This window comes from Alnus glutinosa, chromosome 10 (genome assembly GCF_958979055.1).
Source record: "Alnus glutinosa chromosome 10, dhAlnGlut1.1, whole genome shotgun sequence".
Taxonomy (NCBI): Eukaryota; Viridiplantae; Streptophyta; class Magnoliopsida; order Fagales; family Betulaceae; genus Alnus; species Alnus glutinosa.
This window is the reverse complement of record NC_084895.1, coordinates 27613159-27639300: the sequence shown is the minus strand read 5'-3', so window position 1 is coordinate 27639300 and position 26142 is coordinate 27613159. Positions and strand designations below refer to the sequence as shown.

Here is a 26142-nt window from a genome sequence, read left to right as displayed (position 1 = left end):
AGTTCTTATCTTCTCGACATGCGCCAACACGATACTGGCAGAATAATAATCTATTTGATTGATAACTTAAACGATCAATTTTTTATTTTTTTTTTATTTAATTTTTATTAAAAAAAAAAAAAAAGGGTGTGATTTAGGCTTGGAATCTACTATCTAGGAAGCTTGCGTAATCTACACTTATGAAGGGATCAGTTGGGTTGTGCTTTGGCTATGACACAGGCTATTGATATAGTGGGCGTACAAGGAAGCCCAATGAAAAATTAATGGCCATATTTTGATTGCGTGCTCAAAGCCTATTGAGAGAGATAGAGAGAGAGGACAACAAAATGATGAAAAGCAAATACTATTGGGTAGATTAACACAAAAGGAAAGACAATGGGGATGGGGCAATCTCTAGAATTCAACAAAGTTCCACACAAATATTTATTGGAGAGAGAGAGAGAGAGAGCAAGAGATGAGGAGGAAGTAAAAAGGAAGGGAGACTGAGATGGGCTGTTGGCTCTTCTCCAACACCAAGTACTTATTTAAGCAGAGAAAAGGAGGTCTTGAGGATAAACTAGTGGAGTTTCAAGAGCAAGGGTGTCTCTTCCTGCCTTCTTTAAACACCATCCTCCTTGTAAATCCTCTGCATTCTCTCTCTTTCTTTCTCTTTGGGAGAATGGAAGGAGTAGAAGGAGCATCTTCACCAAATGAAAAGAAGGGAAGATTCAAAAGAATATGTGTTTTCTGTGGTAGCAGGCCTGGACACAAATCTACATTTAGTGATGCAGCTCTTGAGCTTGGCAAAGTTCTGGTAATGTATTATATAGTCTTTATCTTGTCCTTTCTCATTTTTTTGGAGATTTTTCATGTCACTCAGATTGAGCCTTTTGGTGGTGATGACAGGTTGATAGAAAGATTGATTTGGTTTATGGTGGAGGAAGTGCAGGTCTAATGGGTTTGGTCTCCCAGTCTGTGTTTAATGGAGGCTGCAATGTTCTTGGGTATACTTTAATATCACTATATTGATAATTGATGCATGAATTTTATTTCCTTGGATTGTTTTATGACAATTTACATGTGTCTTTGTTTTGTTTCTGTGCGTGTATAGAGTGATTCCCAAAGCTCTTTTGCCTCATGAGGTATACTATTCATTCATTCCTCTAGTGTATGCTTTGTTTGACTTCTTTATGAAAGAATTGACATGATCAAACATTCAAACCCCACTTGCAGATATCAGGAGAGGCCATTGGAGAAGTGAAAACAGTTGTAGATATGCACCAGCGGAAGGCGGAAATGGCAAAAAATGCAGACGCATTCATCGCACTTCCAGGTAAGATCACAAAAGCTTAAGTTGATAAGAAACGCTAGACTTAATCATTTCAATTACATATTCTTATGTGTTTTGTTCCATCAAACTTGCAATCTGTTTAGGTGGCTATGGAACCATGGAAGAGTTGTTAGAGATGATATCGTGGTCTCATCTTAAAATCCATGACAAGCCAGTGAGATGAGTCCTTTGAAATTCTGATTTCCAAATCGTCCAGCTTTGGGATATGATTTTCATGAGTGTCTTTTTGTTTGATTTTGAACCTTTTAACAGGTGGGGTTGTTGAACGTAGATGGGTATTATAACAGCTTGATTGCCTTATTTGACAAAGGAGTGGAAGAGGGTTTCATAGAGGATTCAGCCAGCCGTATTGTGGTTATTGCAGATACAGCAGAAGAGCTCCTGAAGAAAATGGAGGTACATACAAAAGATTAATGAAGATGCTATCTTTTTTTTCTGTTTTCTTTTTTGAAATAAAAGCAATTTCTAAGATGATTAAAAGGTGACATTCATAGAATATTAGTGGGGTCGGTTGCTGAATTATTGGAGTAGATGACAAAACAAAATTTTGCAGGAAAAAGTAGGGAATGACTTGTTTTTGGTTTTGATTGCATATTGCAGGAGTATGCACCAGTGCCATGACAAGGTAGCACGCAGACAAAGTTGGGAAATGTGCCATTTATTGGACTAGTCAAAGTGGGGAAGCCCTCAGATCTTAAATCTTAATCACCTATCTTTATATTTATATATATATATACACCATATAATCATATATATTTTGCTGTAGTTTCTTTGTAATCAACAGGAAAAAGACAGCAAAATAGCTAAGTATTTCTCTATCTCTGTTTCTGTCAAGTGGGAAATCCCAAGATCCCAAATCCTAATAAACTATTTGTATATTCGTGGTCTTATGTATGTTGCAGTTGCATTAAAATCAGCTGGGAATAAAAGATTCTCAAGATTTCTAAGAGCCTTCTTTGTCTCTCTCTCTCTCTCACACACACACACACACATAAAAGTCATAAGGCCATTGACTCTGTCAAAAAAGCATATGATATGTGAATACTATAACTTTTATGACAACTTCTTATAAATTGACTTACAATTAACTTTAATTGTTTAGTAATTGGTGTGATGATAAGTGTTGCTAAGATGTACAAACTGTCATAGCAATTCACGTGACACTATCATGACAATCACAATCAAATTTAATTGTTTAACAGCTAACGTGATAAATACCACGTGAATTGTTACGTTAGTTTGTAATAAAAATTATAGTATACCTAACAACATTTTGGGATAAATGGAGTGGGGGAAAGGGAAAAGAAAGCTAGATGGTTTTTCTTTATGGTGATTATTTTTCTTTTGCGCTGGCTGCTAAGAGAGGAGGGCTATGTCCAGTTGCTTTCAATTTTTGTTGTGTGGGGCAAAATGTTTATTAGATTCTCAAGTGTGGATCGTAGTTTGGTATTTTAGCTTTATGGTTTAGTGAACTTCTCATTTATCACACTCATTTTACACCAGTTGAGATAATGTGTTTTAAATGACTTTTCATATCAGCTACTTAAAAAAACAAAAGGAAGCAACTTAAAACACGTCACATCAATCATCAGCTGGTGTGAGATGGATGTGAAGAGTAACATTACTCTAACTTTTATCACAGCTCATTATAAACAAACGTGGCAATACATGTGGCATTGTCACGTAAACCACAATCAAATTTAGTTATTTAGTAGATCTAACATGAGAAGTATCATACAGACTTACAAACTGATGCAGCATTGTCACATCAATTACAATAAAATTTAACTGTTTAGCGGCTAATGTGGTAAATACTATATAAATTGCTACGTCAGTTGGTAAGAAAATTATAATATAAGTTGCGGTATCCTTAACAACATTTCAGAATAAATGAAGTGGGAAAAGGGGAAAGAAAGGTAGTTGATTTTTCTTGAGGGCTGGCTGCTGAGAGAGGAGTACTATGCCCAGTTGCTTTCAATTTTTGTTGTGTGGTGCAAATTGTTTATTAAATTCTCAAGTGTGAATTGTAGTTTGCTATTTTGGCTTGATGGTTCACTGAGCTCCTCTCTTGCCCCACTGCGAAGTTGACACCTTTGTTTGTTTCTTGGTGCTTGTCAACTCTCAAGGTTGAGTAATTGGCCAGTGTTCTCCTACTTGACTGTTGCAGGCAGCCATATCTCAACTGTAGGATTTGTCCCCCTCATGAACAGGCCAAGTGTGGAATCACCACTAAGTTCATTTATGAAAGCCCCTTCTCATTTTCATCATCAAAAGATGTTCCTTTCTTCGTCGGAACGATCTTTTCCATTTGAAGCGAAATAAAGAACAATTATTTTATGAGCAATATTTTATTTTATTTCATTTAACAGTGTATACGATGCCATGTGACATGATTCATTTCAAATCATCTTCCTTGTCAAGAACAGAAAGAAATCCCAACTCATAATTATCTTTTATTGTTGCATGCTTTAGAATGTTCAAAAGGGAATTTGCCAATGTGGAAAGAATTCATTGCAGAAAATTCTACCAATGGAGAGATAGCAAGGGGATTATAATATGCCCCATAAATTATCATCAACACTACTTAGAATTTGAACCATCTATGTGTTTTTGCTCAATTTCTCTTCAATAATCGACTACTCACTATTTTTAGCACAAACTCACTTAATATTCAAGATGTTCTGACCATGAACCATCCATATTCAGTAACTGCCGATGTCCAAGAGACAAGGTGAAATAAAGTTAAGTAGCACAAATTATCAAAGATGTAGATGCAACTTTCAAACTATATGAAAAGCTGAACAAAAAAGAATTGCCCTAACTTAGTAGGGAGATCAACAGGGACAATTTCCTCCAATCTAGTCTATAAAATTGTCATGTGCTTTTAACATGTGAGAAACATGCGACTTTAATATAACTATTAAGGGAAAACTTCACTTGTAATTCTTGATCTTTCATTACTTTTGCAATGAAGTACTCAAAGTTTAAAAAGTGTCAATTTTGGAATTTAACAGAAAATTCTAACAGATGGTTGAAATTAAAAATAAATAAATAATTAAAAGATAGATACCTTAAATTGACATTTTTTAAAGTTTAAGTACTTAATTGTAAAAGTAAAGAAAGATCAGGAGTTATAAATGAAGTTTTCATAATTATTAAAAAAAGCACGTGTTTCTCACATGCTCAAAAGATGCGTGCTCATTTTATAGATTGAGTTGAAGAAAATTCTACCAACCTAATTTGAAAAAAATTTCTGTCCATCAACAGGAGCTTCAAAGACTATCAACAATTAAGTGGGGGGCTATACCCAATTATAGTCGAGAGCATCAAAGTTTTGTAATGAATGCCCACTCAGTCAACACAAAGCCTAAAAGCCATCTATAGGTTTTTATAAAACTGATATAACGAAGACACACCTTGGGAGTAGCGAGGTTTGGTCTAAAAGGCAAAGCAAGAAGAGTATTATTGGGCTCAAGTGCAAAATAAAAGTTCAAGAGTTCTTGAAAATGAGAATAGTTGAAAAGCAGAGTGGTCAAAAGCACAAAAGTACTCCTGCCTTCTCTCAATGGAAGTCTATTTCGTTTTTTCCATCCCCTTGAGGGGTGATCCCATCTCTCCTTTCCTCTTTATTTTTTTTTTTTTTTTTGGCTCTAAAATTATTTCCTAGATTATCCTTAGAGAAGAGCAAAGAGGTAATATTTCTGGCATAGGGACGGAACCAGAAATTTTAATGTGGGTCGGGAAAACAAACCATAAAATGACTTTTTGGGGAATAAATTTTGGGCGGTCCATCTTATTAAAAAAAAAAAATTAAATTTTAAAGATATTTTTAAAATTTTTGGTTTTCTTTAATTTTAAAGATATTTTTAAATTTTGGGCGGCCCGATTCTTGGTTTTCTTTGGTTTGTGTTTATTCTCCTTTGTTTCTTGTCCCTTTTTCTGTCTTGTATTTGGTCAGTTTACTTTGGAAGGTCGGCACAAGTGGAAAGCCAGTTTTCAAAACAAAAACGTTGACAAACAATCAAAAAAAAAATACTCGACTGTTTTCACCTTTATATTACGTCAAAACACTAAAAGTTTCATACCAGAAGCAAGTTTTCAAAAAACTGCTCGAGTTTTTAGCAAAAGCCGCTCTGCGGGATTGTATCGATTGGTTGAGAGGTCTCAAAGAGAACATCTCAAAATTAAAACAAAAAACAAAAAGCATCTTCCAAAACACATTAACAAACATCCTGATGTCGTATGTTTGGACACTCAATACAACATCCTGGAAGAATATACAGCTTGAAAGCCAAGAAACTGCCAAGTGACTACTTGAAACCTGGTCCAGTAAAAGAGTACTTCAATTGCCAGATTGACAATTCTTTTTATATCTATCGTAGCATTAAATCAGTAAAAATCTTGTATAGAAGGAAACCTATGGTCAAGAAGAACAATAAGTATTAGCAAGCTGAATGAATCGAGCAGTATATTCATCCAAAGGGGGGGAAATGGGACATGTATTGAACATTATACTCATGCGGTGTGTACTTAGAAGCCAACCCTTTAAAAGAGGCGAAACAGATGAACTGCAATATGTTAGATCACATACGTTACTGAGAGACTTTCTTTCTGCATTTAGAAACCTGTAATTTTAAGGTTTTCTACTACAGTAATAATCATATAATACAAGATGGCATGATGAACCTACTCCAATTCGTATTGCTCATAGAGAAATAACTTATCATCGATAGAACAAGATCTGTTTTGCTAAACACTGGAGATTTCATTCGGATGGATATCATCAGAAGCATTTCCGGTGAACAATGGACGGTCCAGTTTCATCATAGTCTGCCTTGGTTACATGCTGATTTTGGGGAAAGACAACTTTGGCAAGAATCGCGCCACCCACCCAAGCTGAATACATCGTCAAATTCTCCGGCATATATTCTGGAGGCTGTAATGAACAAAAAGATTGGTCAAAAACTTGCCTTTATTTATGTAAAATAAGCAGTATATATATATTATAACAGAATTGCTAGGAGGGGGAAGTGAAGGTGATTGCTTAACCACATCCATTTGGATAATATTAATGCATGCAATTGAATATGAAAATATCTAGCTGTGATTAAAAGTATCATTGGCAACTTATAAAGCAAAATTTTACAAACCCATATATAAAGAAGCAACTGAAGAACACCGGATTCCAACCCAACTGAACTCTTTTATTGGCAACTCATGCTTACATTGTATACCGAGTCCAAAATCAACTATTGTGGAGAAGGGTCAAAAAGTCTAATTCAACAGAAAGGGTACCAAACACCAATAGATAAGATAGGCATAAAAATATGAACATTAGTTTTGTATAAAATAGTAAAAATATCTATTTCATCCCTTTTTGTGAGAAAACAGGTTACCTTAACTAGAGCAGGACGAATAGCAGATGAGCATAGGCTAGCTTCTTTCTGAAACCTTTCTTCAAAACCTGCAATTGGAAGTAATATAACCACTACTCAGCAGTTATAAAGCTACAATTTCCACATAAACAGGAAAGTCAACTGACAAGCCACTTGGCAATATCAGTGCCTTCTCAAGCTAGATGGCATTTGCATCACAGGTACAGGTGACCATCTGACCTCATAAATACCTATTTGCTATCTTAGACTATTATGTTTGATGGCGCATCTGCATCATAAACTAAAATATTAACCTAAAGTTGCATAGTTTTTGTTTCATCAAGTATTTGATGACTATTATGATTTAAGCGTCTCTCTATGCAATGCATCAGTTAAGTTGCCTATAAGTCTCACTGATTGACCGAGACAAGAGAGCCTTCCCCATATGGTTCCTCAAACCAAAATTCAGAACAATTCATGGAATTTTTTTTTATTTTTTATTTTTTTTTATGAATTTGATTAATAGAACAATTCATGGATCATATCAATCAATTTAGGTAATGAAGAGCCTAGATTAACCATTATATCAATAGTATTGCAAAAACTCTTAACCGCAGCAGTTATAGTCATTCAAATCTCTCCAAGGCAAACAAAATAAAATAAAACCCTAGATCTACAGATGTGCACAAATTTATTTACTTCCATTGTTCAAAACAATCGAGACAAATGGACCTGAAAAGATGGCACTACAGGCAGCACATGTACCTTAAAATTATCCCTCATGCAAACATTCCTTACGCCAAGGATATCTAAATTTTGAAATCTCTTTCTTAACCATGGCGCTTTAGTAAGAGGATCTGGTTTAGCTCTCCTCTGTCTCACTTTTTGTGACAATCTATCATTAATGGCTGGTTAGGGTTGCTTGAACGTCTTCAAAAAACCAGCTTTTTTTTTTAAAAAAAAAAAAGGCAATGTACTTTTTTAGTGGTTACAACCCTTGGCGATGATACCCAATACGATCCTAAAAAACTGGCAACATCATGCACCTCGAATCTTTGAAGACATTGATTAAATGACTAGAAAAGCAAAACAAAAGGAAATGCTAAGCCAAACCAATCATTTCAACATGTAACTTTGGCACAACTTATAAATGTGTAATTGGAACAGATTTTTGTAGATGCATTTCAAAAACAAGGTAACTTTGGCACAACTTCTAAATGTGGAATTGGAACAGATTTTTGTAGATGCATTTCAAAAACAAGGTTATTGGTTATCTGCTGTTCGCAACTTCATCCAATAGATTACACTAGGACTCCCGTCCCTTTCTAAACCCAATGCCTGGGTATAGGCACTCACCCTTGATCAATAACTACTACTTGAAAATGTATGACATGCACCCACTGTCTTTTCTTTGCTTCTCATCTAGGTTTTAAATAAAACAGGATTTTATTTTACGCTCGAGTTTAGGAGACCATATCATATCCACTGCATCAAAAGTTTCACCAGAATTAACGAATATAGAACGAACCAGGCATAGAAGCAGTGCCACCACAAAGTACTGTGTTTTCTAGCAGCTGCCGGTGGTTATCAGATGACACTGTTGATATACTACGGACTAGCTGCTCAACAATTCCGTGTGCGTCTAAACCCAATAAAGATGGTTGAAACAAAGCCTCACCAACAGTATATCTTTCTCTTCCAATTGTTATCACCTGAAATAGTAACCACGTGTTCTGTTTAGATGTCTATCATGCTGAAGCTTGCAGACTAAATATAACTGTTATGAAGCACAGAGTTTATTGAAGAAACCAAAATGAATTATCAGGAAGCATGTACAGCTAACAGGCAGGTTACATCTGGAATATGAATAATGCATGTGACCTACATATCCTCTTGCTTTAGCAATGTTGACTATGCAAGAATCAATATATTTTATCAGCTTCTCTAACAATTTGGTAAAGTTTTTCAAGATTATTCACCATATCTTATTCGAGGACTCCATGCGTAAATAAGAACAGAGAAGATTATAATTTCTAGTGTTTTTGGTGATTAACTTTGGATTCATGAAAAATAATGATTCTCACAAAAATAAATCAACCACAAAAATTAAATTTAAGGAGTGTAAGTTCCGTAATCAAGTCAAGATATCCTCATCTCAACCATTCCAAGTAGGCTATTTCTGTAACACCCGAGTCCCATATTGGAAAGAGATGAGTAGCCCACATAGAATGAATGGTTTTTAAAGATATTCATGGGTGCTAGGTTTCACATTGCTTAGTTATTAGGTGAAACATGATTTTATAAGGGATTCTCAGAGGCTCCAAACTGACTAGTCTTTTTGAGGTGATATCACAGATGTGGCTAGCGCTTTTCGGTTGCTGTTACAAATGGTATCAGAGTCACCTAGTAATGCCGAGCCATGTGGTACTGGAGCACCACATCAGTTGGCCTTGACGAGTACTTCATAGGTTTAAGGGGTTGGGGGGAGGGGGGAGGGGGGGGAGGGGAGTTCATAACACCCGAATCCCATATTGAAAAGAGATGAGTAACCCACATATAGTGAGTGGTTTATAAAGACACTCATGGGTGTTACGTCCCACATTGCTTAGTTACTAGGTGAAATTGAGTTTTATAAGGGATTCTAGATGAGTTCCAAATTAACTAGTCCTTCTGGGGGTGATAGTGCAGATGTGGCTAGCGTTTTTTCCAGGGCAGTTACAATTTGTATTTTTATCATCTGTTTCATCAAGGCTCAACCATTCACTTACTACTCCAAGTAACATAACTTTTCTCATATTTTCTTTCAATCTAAACCATAAGGCTTCCTACTGGGGGAGTCTTTTGTTGATCAATGTAATAAGAAGAAAACAATTTAAACCAACTAAAGAATCTTTGTAACTTCATATTCTATGTTACCTCCATTTCCTGCCTCTTCAGTCTTTTCCATTTATAGCAGTCAGTGCAGTTACTGATTATTCAGTTTGTTCTCTTTTCATTATTCAGTACGTCCAAAGTATATAAACTAAAAAGAAAAGTAACAGGCATGCAGGCACGCGTGCACGCACACACACAGAGTCCAGTTTGCATCCAAAGCCAGTCAAGTCTATACCGAGGTCTGAAGTTATATCAATTTGGTTCTAGAAGGCTCAGAAATACACAAAGCTAGCCCATAATTGGAATAACTAGACTGAAACCACATTAGTTTTTAGGTAGGAAAACTCTGAATGCAAAACCTGTCCATCAGGAAGTGTATGCTTCTCTATGTGGCATGAATTTTTGATCTTCGAATAAGCAAGTTCGTCTTCAGCACAACATGAGTATTGCTCTTTTATTTTCTCAATATCAGACATGCTGATATTCACTAGCGGATTAGACTTGCCAAGCTCTTGAGCAAGTAACTTCGTCAAATCAATACCTCCAATTTCAAATCTTCTAGAGGCAATGTGCTGAACTGCACCTTCAATTACTGGCGCAATATCTGGTTAAAAAAAAAAAAAGACAATATGAAACAAAAAAAGTCAGTTCAAATCATGGTTTTCTCTGCCAACGGACCATTTAGTTGCATATCCACTCACTAGACTGCACATAGAGATGCCCTAAAGGCCATAAACAAACCCTCCCAACATTAACTAAAGTCTTACCTATCAAAAAAAAAAACATTAACTAAAGTGATTGAAGAAAAATCCTAGGAGCGATTTCAATCATCGCATAATGCAATAGAAAGTATGATTCTCATCAAATATGTCAAAAGCTCAAAGGCGCAATAATAATCTTGATTTCCGAAGGGAATTTAGTGCCAATACCACTTGATAACAGACTAGATAGTACTTGATTTCTCTGCAATAGTTTTTATCATATTTAAATCAATTAAGAAAAGAGGGTGAACTCATTTTAAGCTTTGATACGCTCAAGGTTGTCAAAATGGGGATTCCCCCTTGGATCAATGGAGGGTCTTCCAGAATCAGATCGAGGATCCAATCGAGAATTGAAAGATTCCACAAACTATGGAGAACAACTGCTTCAAAGAAATAAGCTAAGACTTATAATAAGACAAACATAAAGTCTGCTGGTTACATCTTTTACCTTTATAATATGCTCCACAGCAAAGAAGATATAGATGTACTTAATTTCAACTTGTCGATTGACATATTAAAGTGGTATTGATTCACATAACTCTCACAAGCAGTCCTAAAAAATTGCTTACAGGCTTAAAGAGCGCCAAGATGTTTCCTTCTATAGGGTATATATACCTATCTTTCCATGACCAATATCAACAGTGCACCCTGAGATACGTCCTACTGCATAAAGTGATAATACTGCTTGCTCTGATGCATAAAAGCCTGAGATGTTGAACGTTTCAAACATCAGCTGCACCAACTGTTCTCTGACAGACTGCAAAAAACAATTATGTATTATATTGTTTTAAAAATAAATAGAAATAAAAATCAGAAATTTGGATTATTTGGGGTTGTCATGATTGAAAATCACTTAACAATGTCACTACACTACATAAACCACCTCTTCTCCCAACCCAACCCAACCCCAAAAACCCACACCATTCCAGGAAGAATTGCTATTAAGGGAGTACGGATGCACACTAAAATGCGGTAACAGTCATCCATTAGTACTTTGCAAGAGTTGAGATATAAGGGAGAAACTCTTAAAAGGATATCCCCACCCCTATGCACTGCCAATGATACCAATTCAAAAAGTCATCCACATTGAATATGTAGTAAGAATGCCGATTGTTCAAATTAGAAAATATCAATAACAATAATGATGATAACATTGCTAATATGAGTAAGAATAAAAAATAAAATAAAAAAACTGTAATAGTTTACTTCCTAAAATATACATGACCATTCTGCACCACACTTTCCTATAAAGTAATAAACTTTTTTTTTGTACTGAACTTTAAGTTTAACAAGAAACATGAATTTGCTAACCTTAGGAGTAGAAAGTGGATCTGTAAACAATATTTGTCCTTCATTGCCAATCTCCCATCCAAGACCAGTATACAGAACGTGCTGTAACAGATCTTCCATAGCATCCCAGTCTCTAATAAAACCCCGCGCAACAGGATCAACAGTAATATCTTCACACAATGAACTATCACCCATTGATCCATCTTCAACCATGCGTTTCATTTGGGTAGGAATGATCTAAATCACATAGAAAAAAAAGTTAATAAAATACCTCAAGGACATCTCAATACAGAGGTGGAGGCCAACACCCGTGGAGGCTAGCTTCAATCCTTTTTTTTTTTTTTACTTTTTTTTTTTGTTTATCAGTTTTTTGTTTTTCAGAAATACTTCAAAAAATTTATCAAACAAATTTTCTTTTAAGGACCCTGCAAACAATACTTTATTCAAATGTGGCCCCCACCAAAACACTTCTCAATTTTCACCATTTTCAGAACCCAAAACACTTCTAAAAACTCTGCTAAACCAACCCCTAGGTTTTCATTTCACATAAATCAAATCAACTTCAATAACAAAATTATTTTTTTTTTTTTTTTCAATTCTTTATGGTAATGGCAAAAAAATTAACCTTCACTCAACTAAGCACTAATACAACAACAATCTGGCCAATCACAGTAGACGTGTTTCCATTTCGCTTTTCTTCAGTAATGGAAAAAACCTAAACTTTACTCCGCTAAGCCCTAATAATACAACAATCTCGCTAATAGAGTCGAGGTATCACAATTTCTCATTCACCAAACAACAAAGAAACATTAGCTGCAACTCATTTTCTATTCTGCAATTTTCTCAGCTCCAAACAGTGAATAAAAAAAAATAAAAAATAAAAAAGGGACCTAGTTTGGGGTAAGCTTTTCTACAGTAACGGAAAAAACTAAAACTTCACTCTTCCAAGCCCCAAGACTACAACAAACGGGCTAATCACAGTCCTATTTCAATTTCCCATTCAACAAACAACAAGTAACATCAGCTTCAACTAATTTTCCGTTCTACAATTTTCTCAGAAACCAAACAAAGGGAAAAGTAAAAAACGTAAGCTTTTCTACGGTAAAGGAAAAAACTTAAACTTCACTCATCCAAGCCCTAAGACGACAACAATCTGGCTAATCAGAGTCCTATTTCAATTTCCCATTCAACAAACAACAAGTAACATCAGCTTCAACTAATTTTCCGTTCTACAATTTTCTCAGATACCAAACAAGGAGAAAAGTAAAAAACGTAAGCTTTTCTACGGTAACGAAAAAAAACTTAAACTTCGCTCAGCTAAGCCCTAATAACAACCAATCTCACTAATCACAGTCGACGTGTTTCGATTGCCCATTCAACAAACAACAAGTAACATCAGCTTCAACTAATTTTCCGTTCTACGATTTTCTCAGATACCAAACAAGGAGAAAAGTAAAAAACGTAAGCTTTTCTACGGTAACGGAAAAAACTTAAACTTCGCTCAGCTAAGCCCTAATAACAACCAATCTCACTAATCACAGTCGACGTGTTTCAATTTCCCATTCACCAAACAGCAAGAAACATCAGCTTCAGCTTATTTTCTTTGCCAAAACTTTTTCAGCAACCAAACAACGAGAAAATTGGAAAAAAAAAAACAAAACCCTTGTTTTAGGGTAAGCTTTGTACTACCATGGAGGGAGCCTGATCGGGAATTGCGGGTCCAGCCTTGAGGAGCCTGGAGCCGGCGTCGACCACCGCGGCCTCCATTGGCGGCTTGCTTTGGCTGGAAACCGAAACAAAACCCTAGCTTTTGCGCGCAAGCGGCTTCAGATATCAGCGAGCTCTGTAGCTCAAGCTCGGTGTTTGAGAAGTGAGAAAGAAAAAAAGAGCCTCAGCTCCGAAGCTCGGAACGTCTGCCTTTTGTTTATCGTAAGCGGGCTGAGCGTAATTTGAATCTCTTGTAGACTAGTGTTTGTTCCTTGGTTGGGAATTTTCTTTGGGGAAGAAAATTATAACAACAAAATTAATTGGGTACCTACTTATAAAAAAATGGGAAATGATAAATGTACATCACATGTACGACAAGTGTATAACACCCCTCTCATATGAGGTGGACATCACACACTACAGGGCCCACCCCATGTGAGAGGGGTATTGTACACTTGTTGTACATGTGATGTACGGAAATCACCTCTCTAAAAAAATATATAATAGTAATAATAATTCTCCGGTGCCATAATTTTGTTTTTTAAATTTACCATAATATTTATCACGTCAGCCACATTAATCACTGCAGCCCCAAATTCAACCACACAACCCTAACTTTCTCTTTTATTTTGAGACTTCACTACTTTCAACCACTACAATGTAAAAAGTGACCTACATAGTGACTTTATAGCTAAAGACTCGTAATCTTTATGGGAGGAGACTTATGTGTGAGTCTTCATATGCATAGATTGGTTGTGAATTTCTAAAGACCCACGGCTGGCTCGTGGTTGGAGATATAGATTTTTTTTTTCTCTGTTTTCATGGAAAATCAATGTCCAAATGAGTATTAGGAGATGAGGTGACTGGCATGAGTAGCAATGAAAGAGCGGATCGAGAGGGCAAAGTGAAATTCTTATTGTCACGTCAATTGTCACATCATTTTGTAAGTGATTTGTACTAAATGTTGTACCACCCTAGCAACACTCTTAACAATAACTAATACTAATAACTCTAAAAAATTACCGTACATAAAAGTAAATACTATAGTTTTTTGAATCAATAAAAATGTTAGCCACAGAGTATATAATAATTTTTCTTTGGCAAAATGTTAATCTCTCTAAAATCAAAATAGAGGGTTAAAATCTTCTAAATATTTTGAATAATTGAGTTTTTAAAATTTTGTTAATTATTTTTATTTAAATAGTTCGAATTTTATTGTTTTAGCGTAGTGTTTAATGATATATAACGAATATAATGAAATAATAAAACAGAAAACACCATTAAGGAAGTGAACAAACCGAGGGTGATTGGGGGTGAACCATCCCTTCTTTTTGTTGTTATTGTTTTTTTTTTTTAATAATTTTGTTTTTGTTTTTTCTTTTTCTTTTTTTCTATTTATTAAAATTTTTCTTAGAGAATTTTGAGTTCTCAGCCACCCCAAGGTCAAAATGTACTAGACATTCAAGTTACTTGGAAATCGTTAAAATGAGATGAAAAGGAAAGAAAGAAAGAAAAAGGTACACATCTACTGCCTAAATCAAGTTTACACACGAGAACTTCTATCATATGAGACTTGATACAAAGATTTCATGGCTGCGGCATGTAAGAAAATCCTGATACTCCAGCAGGCTTTCGCTCTCCACAATCAAAGGCGTGTCCATTAAATTACAGTAGTTCATATCCACCGCAGCCGACGGTTCGCCTTCATCCACCAATATTAAGTTGCATTCCTCACCAATTGGGGAATCATCATGTGTATCCTTGAGGCAAGGAGGTTCAACATTTGATTCCTGCACGTCACCCAAAAGAGCTTCCAGGGGAGCCCTATTATTAGAAGTTTCCTGAGATGCAAATTTCACATCCAAGACTGGAATCTCGAAATCCACTACAGACGAAGCACATGAAAATTCAAGAACTTTCTGCAGAAATTCCAACCCAGATTTTGTGTTTCCTGAAGCAGCAACAAATTCAGAGCTTGCAAAAGCTTCTTCCTGGGTAGCATCAGAGATATTCTCAGTCTGATCTGATACATCGGTATAATTAAGAACTAATATATTGCTCGGCTCATTGCTCACTTCTTCATTTACATTTTCATCCAATATCTGATTAGAATCTGTTCTTGCAATATCATGTTCAACTATAGTTTCAATTCCTGTGGCCTGACAAGCACCTTCTCCATCACAGAGCTGGCAATCTTCGTCAGCTCCCTCAGCTGTCTTCTCAGAGCGGTCATCATCGAGAGATCTCATTACATGCCCTTCACCATCGAAAGTATTGGAGGAAGTTGAATCTTCCGAGCACTCCGTCCCGTCTGTTTTATAGCAAGAAACCGAGTGATCTCTGGCTTTTTCACATTGAACACTAGGTGAAGATTTTTTATCATCGTTTTCATCATCCTCATTTGAAAATTCAGGGGCTTTAACAGCTAGAGTTTGAGTATACTTTGGAGGCTGGATTGAAGTTGACGATACAAATCCTGCAAGAGCATATGCTAAAGCATCATCAATTGACAAAGCTTGCCTTGGTTTATCCTTTGAAGAATTTGTCACTGATTCTGATGCACAATTTTCTTCCACGTCATCGCCATTTGAAAACTCGGGAGCAGTAACTATGAGACTTGGGAGCAACTGAGTAGCATTTACTGAATCAGAAATATCATCAGGAGGGATGGATGTTACATCTGAATGGAAATCCTTCTTGTCTGATTCAAATGACCCACAATTGGGATAACAACTTCCACTGTTACAAAAAGAGTTGGAATCTGATCCATTGCAAGAAAAATCAGGAGCAACAATTCTTGAGCAAGATGGCAACTCAGAATTATTTGATTTCTTTGTAAGTAATTCAAGTTGCTGCTCTACCTTCTGGAGTCTTGCCTCGATGCTGCTTATGGGCTTTACCATGTTTTCTTCAAATCTCAAGCAAAGATCTTCTATTTTGCCTACTCGAGAAACAAGCTGGTCCATGCAACTTTCAAGACGACTCAATGAGGTATAATCAGGCTTGCTTTCTGAAACAGGCACTTGTAGAGGGTTCTGTACATGAGCTGTACCTGCACTAGCACCATTCACTTCTTGATGATCAGTTGCGCTGGATTCTCCTTCCAGGTGAATTCTAGTTGCAAAATTCATTGGATCCGTTGATCTCAAACCAAACTCGGGGAATTTCTGCTTTTCCCTTGTATCAGTACCGCGTTTAGTTGTCTTAGATAACTGCAAAAGGGTTGGTACAAGCATTGTCATAAGAGAACTTCCAGCTGAGTTTTCCACTCGACCCTCTTGATCTTCAGAGTCAGCTGAATCAACAGGATCAGCAAACACATATACTTCATCAACATAAACACAACCTTTACTCTGAAGTGAGAGCAGACGAAGTGTGAGAGATATGCAGGGACTTGCATCAGTAATCTCTGCTGTAGCCTCATAAAGCTCCTGAAATTTTTAAGGTTAAGCGGGAGAAAAAAAGGGGAGATTAAAACTAAAAGCACTAAGAGAAAAGCTATTGGCCAAAAGGCAAACAAAAACAGGGCTCTAATAGTCACTATACTGAGCATTCCATCCACTGTTAGTATCCCCTTCTAGATTTGGCAAAATCAGCTTAAATAAAGGGTGAATTACTTAAATCTACCATAGATTTTGTCAAATATACGTATGTCCCTTGTACTTTTTGAAATTACACTTCAGTCCATGTTAAGAGATACAAGTGGAAAATGAATATTGTTGGAGTTTTGGAATATAAACTTGAGGAACTCTGACTTAAAAATAAATAAATAAATAAATTTTTTGGAATATAAATAGGATGGTATTAAATGTATGTGTTCCATAAAACTTGAGGAACTCTTAACTACTTTCTAATATAGAAGGTATGAGTGTATGTTTTTTGACAAATCCGAGGAAGGTTGAAGTAATTTAGCCAAAAACAAAGTAACCAAAAGAATGCCCTCATCAGTTTCCACTTAGATCATTTGCATTCTTAATCTACTTTGGTCCTGTCAATGGCTAGTACATAGATGAAGAAATTGTGTTTCCTCTTTTTCTTTTTTCCCCCTTTGTCTTTCTTGGGAAGGGGACAGAAGCCTCTTCACTTGCCACCAAGTAAAATGCATTAAAACATTATGGCACCATTCAAGAACATGAAATGAAGACATAAATAGCTTTGTTTGAATAAGTACATGGATAGTCATCATTGTACCTGTTTGCTTATCCCTGAATTGCTATCAGTCCTTGATGGCAAAGAGAAGTTTTTATTCTCAACCACAGACTCAGGGACTTTCACTTCAACCCAGTCATCTTCACTAGAGGTCAAATTGCTACTATATTTCACTTCTTCAGACAGGCCTTCATTAGGCCCCCTCAGATTGGTAGAAACAACTTCTTCAATGTCTGTTGTCAGCACTTCTTCATCTCTGGCAGCAATGCCACAGCGAACAGTACAGAGATACTCATTGCCACTCTGTAGACCAGAATCACAGTATATCTCATAGACTCGAGCAGTACTTCGAACATAAACCTGCCTGACCTCATGCTTTTGTGTCAAACAAACTGCAATGAAATAAGTTCTTTATTATCTACAAGGATAATGCAAGAGGTTCCAAGAAATTTTTCCCTTCCACTTTCACTAGAACATAATAAAGAAATGATGTTTGTACATCAAGAGTTACTTAATAGATGGCCTTAATATACAAACATCATATCAAAAAGCAATTCGGATATAATAGAAACAGAAAAAAGAATCTTCTTATAGCATCTTGAAGTAGGCTTCTATAATATTCTTTTTTTCTTCCACATAAGTAAGGAACTTCATTAAAAGAAGCACCGACCAAGTAAAGGAGATTTCTATGAGAGAGAGCTAGTAGTTTTATAATCGGAAGATATTACTTCAAATCTTTTCATCAGCTTCAATTTCATACAAATCAGATCTAGTTATGTTGTTTCTAATTACTTGGTCATATAAACCACAAGTGTTTCTAAGACATTGTAGTAAGTGTAAGACAATACAGATCGATATGTGTTTAGATAGACTTCTTGGTGCGCTACTTGGTTGAAACAATCAGGTCTGAAATTATAATGCACACAAAATACCAGCAACAAAATTACTTAAGTAAAAAAGGCAGAAGTTTTGCAATACATAATAGATAGCCATCTACGGCTCTGCAGCAGCCAAGTTGGGCCAAATGATCCACAGGGGCACTAAAACATAGCAACATAAACTTATGGTCCTGCAAATCCTTCTAATAAACACAAAAACATAGGATATAATTTCTGACAGAGGTGATTCATTAAATATATATAAGAGCTAGAAGCTACAAAACCATCAAGGCTATTCAAGGAGTCAGAGGCAGCAGCCCCCTTAAAACCCTGTTGAGCATGCCAGAACATTATTGGAGTCACACCCCAAATGTCAAGTCAGAGAATACAAAAAACGCTAATATTTTGGAACAAAATGAACTTGATGCTCATCACTACTTAACCAGAAAGACAAGTATAAAGATGGAAAGGCACAGTCCAGATGCACACAGCATCACACAACGAATACAGCTATAGATGCAGTGTTGAAACTTGAATTAATACCGTAAAAAACAATCCGATCTGCTACAAACTGAAACCGCGCAACCTAACTGACTTTCTCCACAAAAAAAGCTAACCAAAAAGCACAACACAAAACTAAAAAAAAAATCCTAAAAATTTAATCTAATCTTTTTTCTTTTCTGTTTTGAAGAATGAGAAATTTTCATTACCAAAACAACTGAACACATTACAATGAAAAGCTATAGTAAAACACTAAAGCTTTAAAAACCCCTGCACAAACAAAAATATAACCAACCAAAAAAGGAAAAAAAAAAAAAAAAAAAAAAAAAAAAAAAAAAAAAAAAAAAAAAAAAAAAAAAAAAACCTCTGCAAAACTAAACTAAAATCCCATCTATACCCCAAGTATTACAAAGCATAACATTTCCATATGTCTTCCTAAATTTACCTTTGGTAGTAAACCATATTTTCACTTCCCACTTAATTTGTCGTAAAAGCTTTACTTCAGTCCAAGGATTATTACCATGCATTAGAGCATTCCTAGTTCTCCAAATATTATAAATGGAAGAACCAAACACTAACCTGCATATATAGGCTTTCATATTTTTCCCCTTCCACTCATGCAAACCCAAAGAAACCACATCATTCCAACAAGTGGGCGGATTCAACACACCACATAACCTCATGACATTTTTCCAAATTCTGCCACTAAACCCACAAGAGAAAAATAAATGATCTCTATCTCAATCTCAAATCTGCAAAAAATACATTTCACATCCCCTTGAAAACCCCAACCCAAAAGCTTCCTACCAGTTGATAATGCATCCCTCATTGCCAACCAAGTGACAAAAGCTTACTTAGAAATGGAAAAAGGAAACCAAACCAAAGACCACCAATCCACAATTTGTTGCTTAACACGAATAGCATCCCAAGTATGTGAGCAAGAATACATACCATTTTTTGAAGCAGACCAATGCGGAATATCTTTATCACCAAAAGAAACCAAACTCAGCTTACTCTGAATATTTACAAGCTGATCCAAACGAGCAGGCCTCCAATTCCATTGACCATCCTTAATGACTGAATCTAAACGAGCCTCTAGCTTACTATGAGTATCATAAATGACACGATGCCCATACTTCTCATAAAGCACCCCATCCGGGTGCCAAGCATCAAACCAGAGACGTATATCCATTATCCTTTCCATTACCGACAGAAAAAGAACTAAAATATCTAGCATCATCTCTAAGCTTTAACAACTTCCTCCAACTCCAAGAACAAATATGAGGGTAGCGAACCTGCCAAAAGCTCCTCCCCTTCAACAATATTGCATGCACCCACGCAACCCAAAGAGATCCTGACCTCACAAACTCCAAATATGTCTCATCATGGAAGAACGATTCCATTCCTCAAGCTTCTTAATGCCCAAACCTCCCTCTTCTTTAGGCAAACATAACATATTCCAAGAAACTTTAGCTCTAGCAATCCCTTCATCCTTACCATTCCAAAGAAAACGATTGAACTTTTGATCAATAGAACTAATGATCTTCTTAGGTATATGAAAATACTACTCCAGTATACTTGAACACTATACAACACAGAAGAAACAAGTTGCAGCCTACCAGCAAAAGATAAATTCCTAGATAACCAATAATTAATCGTAGCAGTAATTTTTTTCCAAAAGAGCATCACAATCTGCTGCACAAATTCTAATCTTCTCCTCCATATTCTCATGAACCAAACAAAGTTGCAAACACAAATTCTTAAATCCTATTCAAATTTCTCACAAAACAACCAAAACAGATAATAGTCCGGGAATTAATTTTCTCGGAAAAATCACTCCGAACTCCTACAAACTGGAACAAAGAAACCAAACCGAATTTTATCGGAAAAATTCTTTCCGAGAAAACGTTACCAATCGAAACAAACAGAGAAGCAAAGAACTGAAATTTTCTAGAACTCACTTTTAATCTCGCAAGGGCCGGAATCCGGTGAGGTCGGGCGCAGAACAAGAGGGGATTTGGAGGTGGTGGTTGAATCGGCGGTGGCTTCGGCTTCGTTGTTGTCGATCGGGGAAAGATAGGACTCGAAAGCGACGGAATTTGCGAGAGAGCCACCGGAGACGGTCCAGTTCGTTGAAGGGCTCCATGAAGTCGTCCTTGGGGTGGTGGTCTCTGATTCCATGGTTCGTTTCTGCGTTGGAGAGTGGCTGTGCCTGTGCCTGTGCCGTAGTATGCCTTTCATACGTTTGAGTTAACTCGTTAATCTACAAAGGTTTTATGGACAATTTCCAATGCACAAATTAAATTAATCCTTCGCTTGTTTCCGCGTAAAATAATTTCTGAAAAATGGTTGCGGCGTTTTCCGATATTTGGTAAGGGTGAAAATAATGGTCAACCAAAAAATAATTTTTGTTTGACCAAAAATGCTTAATAAATTTCAAAAAATGATTTACACTTTTTCAAAACATAAATCATTTTCCGTAGATAGTAGTACAGTCGACTCTCTTTTAAACAACGCAGTTGATCTTTACATTCAAGCAGTTGACTATTGCAGAATTTCGACAAGTCAGATTCCGACTCCAGTTAGTGCCGAAATTCGACAAATTAAGCCGGAATCCGGCGACGTCCGGCAGATGTCGCCGGATTCCAGGAATACCATGCCAGATTTCCGGCCAGACTGCCCGAAATCTGGCCGGAGAGGCCGGATCTCAGGCTATCTTGCAGGATTCCGGCCTGGATCACGTGCGGAATCCTGGACGGATCCGGCCGGAGAGGCTGGATCCGGCTAGAACGCCTGATCACCGGCCATCTGGCCGGGATCCTGGACGGATCTAGCCTGGATCTGGCCAGAACGGCCGGACCCCCGGCATCTAGCCAGATCCGGCTATTCTGGCCGAAAACTGGCCAGGACGGCCGGCTTCCGGTCAACTAGCCGGGATCCGGCTGTTTTGTGCCGGATTCCAGCAAATATGGCTGGAATCCGGCAAAAATTTATTTATTTATTTTTTTTTATTTTGTGAATAAAATTTAATTTTTTTAAATTAATATGATTAAATTAAAATATAAAAAATATTTATAATTTTTCGTACGCGCTAAACACCGAAAAATGATTTCGACGGAAAATATTTTTCTGAAAAATGACTTCTCTAAAACTATTTTACGATGAAAACAATTTTACACCGAAACAAACGGATTATAAATTAAATTAAATTTTATTCTCTTTGGCCGTACAAATGTAGAATACGCAACGTACATGTATAGGTCCAATAGGTGGATGAGATAAACAAACTCCAACAAAATACAGAAATCAAATAACAAGAAAATTAAAGAGACCCAATACATAAAAAAACCAATAAACAACTTTATGGCATGTTTGGATGAGATATATATTTCAAATATTTTTTAAATACCTTTATTAAATATCAAATTATATTAAGATTTTATTCAATTTTATTTTTTTTTCATTTTGTCTCGGATTTTTTAAATCATTTAAACATGATTTCAAAAAATAAATTATCTCAATATTTGCAATTTTTCAAAAAATCGTACACCTAAACGAACCCTTATTATTAACAACAATATAAAGCAAGCCCTTTTTATAACCGGAGGAATCCTCGTTGATGGGCGTAATGAGCCAAAAAAACTACTAATAAAATTGGTTGTAACGACCATGGTGTATGTTATGAATGCCGCTAAAATTACTTGCAGTCTAGTCTCCTAAACGAAATTAATAGAAAATGAGTCTCCTTCAAGGATTATATGGCCAAAAAAGAACATCAAGAACATAATTTTTTGATGCCCAAATCTAGATAATATATATATATATATATATATATATATATATATATATATATATATATATATATATATATATATATATATATATATATATATATATATATATATATTTTGTAAAGAGGATCAAAGTTAATTTTGATGAAGTTAGTCGGAAGAGTGTAGGGATATTTGTATTATGTCAATGCATGCAGAATGGGTCATGTTAGAGTGTTTAGAAGTAGCATTCATGGTGGAGAAAGAGTATCCAATTGCAATATCAAAGTTAATCTGTAGTGTAAATCGTAAAGTGGTCCCTAAGGGAAACTATTTTCAGTTGAAAATTTTTCTGGGAAAATGTACTGTTTTTATATTGTTTGATTGAGACCTTGAAAATAGTATCCAAAATATTTTTCATTATTTATGCTTCATTTGTTTGGGCGTTTATGTATTTTTTTGGTGTTTAGTGCAACCGAAAAATGACGGTCAACAAAAATCATTTTCAGTCTGATCGTAAAAGTCTTTTTAATTTTTTAAAAATAATTTATGGTTTAAAAAATTATAATTCGTTTTCTGAATTTAAACTCTTCATTTTTACACGTATGTTTGTGGGCATCCGCCACCTCCAGACATTAGAGTTTGTTGGTAGCCTGAATCTACCTCCGAAGGTCCCCGAATTTTGGTATCCAATTGCTAGAATCCGACACCGGCCAAATTCATCATCGGAATCCAGCCAGTGCTGAAATCTGGTAATTTGTGCCGAAATTCGGCAACCCATTACAAACTCACCTAACAATCCATATATTTTTGGAAATGAATACCACGTGGATTGTCATATTATTATTAAATTTTTGAGATAAGTGATGATTTAATATGCTATAAGAACAAATGTCATGAATTTGAACATTAATTCAATCATTCATATCATATTTCAACTTGGTAAAGCAGCAGGGGATAAGGTTCAATTCCTCTCATCCTTTATTCTTAGTGGTCACGAGTTCGAATCGACTTGCAGTAGTAGTCTGCAAACCAGATACTACAAAGAAGAGGCTTTACCAACTTACACTTTGGTGGGGCTATGCCGCTATGGTGGCGGACTCGCATTCCAAGGCAATAACTATGGTTCAAACCGAACATTTTACAGCAAGTGAGAACCCTAATGGTCACGCCCAAGGGGGGTCATTAGACTGGTCGCCCATTCCCGCATTTTTAATTAGAAATTCATAGTTCATGTGTTATGCCTCACTTATTGAGAGAGATTTTGATCCCACACGTGAAGGGAGTGTTACATTTTCCTGTTAATTAACTTAAGCATTTATTATAAGTAATGATTCAATACATATGATAATCCACATTTAAGTGGTAGGTATTAGGTGAACTACCATTTCAATTTATGAACATAATAACTGTCATACATATTGTCATTTCAATTTATAAACGTGATAATCCACTTTTCTTGCTAAGATTTCTTGCGATTGGATCAATGACAATTTACCAACAGTGAGATTAATAGTCATGTTCAAAATTTGAGTTTTGCAATCTTCCATTAATCTAAAAACATCTTAAGAAAAAACTTGTGGAATTAGCTTTTAGATTTAGAGTGCGTTTAGTGATTTCACATATGAAAAGTGTGATTTTAAAACAAATTGAATAAAATAAATTGTTTGGAATTGCGTTTAAAAAATTGCTATTTGAAAACGTAAAAAATATGCATTTTCAAATTGTAAACAAATATGTGATTTTCTAAAAATGTATGATTTTAAAGACTAAACTACAAAATTTTAAAGGTCAACTACGATTTTGTATAACATTTAACTGCATTTTTAAAAATTATTTTTACAAATCACAAACCCAAACGGACCCTTATATAAACAACTATTAAGGGTGCGTTATTGTTATTTCATAAACAAAAAATACGATTTAAAATCAAAACACAAAAAATGAATCGTTTGGGAAGCTAAACAACGATTTTAAGAGGTCAAACTAAGATTTAGCTAAATGTTTAATTGTATTTTTAAAAATCAAATTTTCGAATCGGGCAATTTTAAATCACACTTATTGAAATCGCAAAAGTCCAAATGAAACCTAAGAATATTAGTATATCATGAGAAAAGTATCCCCACAGTTCAACTTGCATATTTTATTATTGGTGCCAATACACAAACAAACTAATAAGAAGCAACAAATCAGTGAAAATTAGAGAAATCAGATATCAAGCTAGCCATGGAATATTTGCCTAATCGGCTCATGATCCTCTGGATTTTCTAACATAATAGTTTAACAGAATTCTTAATTTTTTCATAATTCTTTTTAATTTAGTAATTCAAATCTTGTTTTTCCAGAGGAAAAATTAAGCCCTGCGATGGTAACATAAATAACAAAATTTAACAATTAAGGCAATGGAAAAAAGTATTTCCACAATTTAATATTACAAGCTTGAATAGATTACAGCATCACTTGTCTTAAAACCAAATAGATAGAGACCACAACAAACCGCAGACCCTCTCTCACCTGCGACAAATCTTAGCAGTTGGCATGGTGACACAAACTGGGGCATAGATTTTCCTAGCTTCCGGGGTCCCCGGTTTCGGCCCTTCCGCCGCCACCGCCATCCCGGCAACGGAGCAAACAGCGGCTGCTGCAGCAGCAAACACCAAGTCCCTCCTTCCATTGCTGCTCTCCTTTTTAGTGTCACAATTGACCTTCACCTTTTCCCCTTCAGCTGCTCTTGCAGCTTTTGTGACGACAATTCTCCGGCTTCCGGCTACCGGAGACCGGTTGGCAAGGGTTGTGCTGCCGAGGAATGAGGCGGCTGCCATGGTGATTGAGGCCATTTCTGAAATGTGACTGACGTTCTAAGTGTTTGTTGTTTTGCCTTTGTGGTGTGTTTTCTCTATGGATGAAGTCGTTAAATTGAGCATGAAGAAGGTAAGTAACAAGAAAGGAGGTCATTGGAGGGCCGTCCAATATGTTATCCTTAAAGAAATTCATTGACCAGTAACTTGGTGCCACGTTGCATGAGATATCCTGATTAGAATTTGAGGACCCAATAGTCGGGGTGATCTTTGGACCATTATTTATTTATTTCTTTATTTATTAATTTTAGAGTGCCTAGGGAATTGACATTTGACTCTCAGTTAGCCAAATGTTATTTTGGCCATTCGAGACTTAAATTTAGTTAAAAATATAGTTACATCCGACTGGCTATTTTAGTACAAAAATTAGTGAGTTGCTACATGCTCACCAAATACCTTAAGTTTTAAAACTTTGGATAAAATATGCACATGACTTTGAAAGTAGGTACCTAAAAAAAAAATTAAAAAGAATAGTAAAAGTAAATAGCTAAAATAGAGAGTAAGATATAGGTGCTTTAAAAAAATAAGTCACTAAAATAGAAAAATGTAATTTTTCAGTTAAAATGAAAAGAAAATTTGCTGAGTTGAATGCAAATGCTCTTTAAAGAAAAAGTCCATGGACAAGAAATTTGGCCTCTCATGATGAAAG

General features: G+C 35.8%; 3 protein-coding genes and 1 pseudogene across 3 annotated transcripts; 1 reads left to right on the top strand and 3 right to left on the bottom strand.

Moving 5' to 3' along the window:
* Positions 1 to 211: 211 nt before the first annotated feature.
* On the top strand, positions 212 to 2277 carry LOC133879587 (probable cytokinin riboside 5'-monophosphate phosphoribohydrolase LOGL10; annotated as a pseudogene).
* Positions 2278 to 5781: 3504 nt separating this feature from the next.
* LOC133879586 (actin-related protein 7) lies at positions 5782 to 13628 on the bottom strand. Its single transcript, XM_062318208.1, has 7 exons — positions 13320 to 13628; positions 11652 to 11867; positions 10956 to 11097; positions 9939 to 10183; positions 8234 to 8417; positions 6727 to 6794; positions 5782 to 6266 (listed from the first exon to the last, which is right to left on the bottom strand). Exons 1-7 carry the CDS (start codon positions 13395 to 13397, stop codon positions 6114 to 6116), a joined length of 1086 nt encoding a protein of 361 aa, XP_062174192.1. The 5' UTR covers positions 13398 to 13628; the 3' UTR covers positions 5782 to 6113.
* Positions 13629 to 14777: 1149 nt separating this feature from the next.
* Positions 14778 to 21120, bottom strand: LOC133880019 (uncharacterized). The gene is made up of 3 exons (XM_062318874.1): positions 20827 to 21120; positions 17529 to 17878; positions 14778 to 16768 (listed from the first exon to the last, which is right to left on the bottom strand). The coding sequence occupies exons 1-3, from the start codon at positions 21104 to 21106 to the stop codon at positions 14900 to 14902; spliced, it is 2499 nt and encodes an 832-aa protein (XP_062174858.1). The 5' UTR covers positions 21107 to 21120; the 3' UTR covers positions 14778 to 14899.
* A 3889-nt stretch (positions 21121 to 25009) lies between these two features.
* On the bottom strand, positions 25010 to 25558 carry LOC133879919 (photosystem II 5 kDa protein, chloroplastic-like). Its single transcript, XM_062318734.1, has one exon. It carries the CDS (start codon positions 25470 to 25472, stop codon positions 25146 to 25148), a length of 327 nt encoding a protein of 108 aa, XP_062174718.1. The 5' UTR covers positions 25473 to 25558; the 3' UTR covers positions 25010 to 25145.
* Positions 25559 to 26142: the final 584 nt, after the last annotated feature.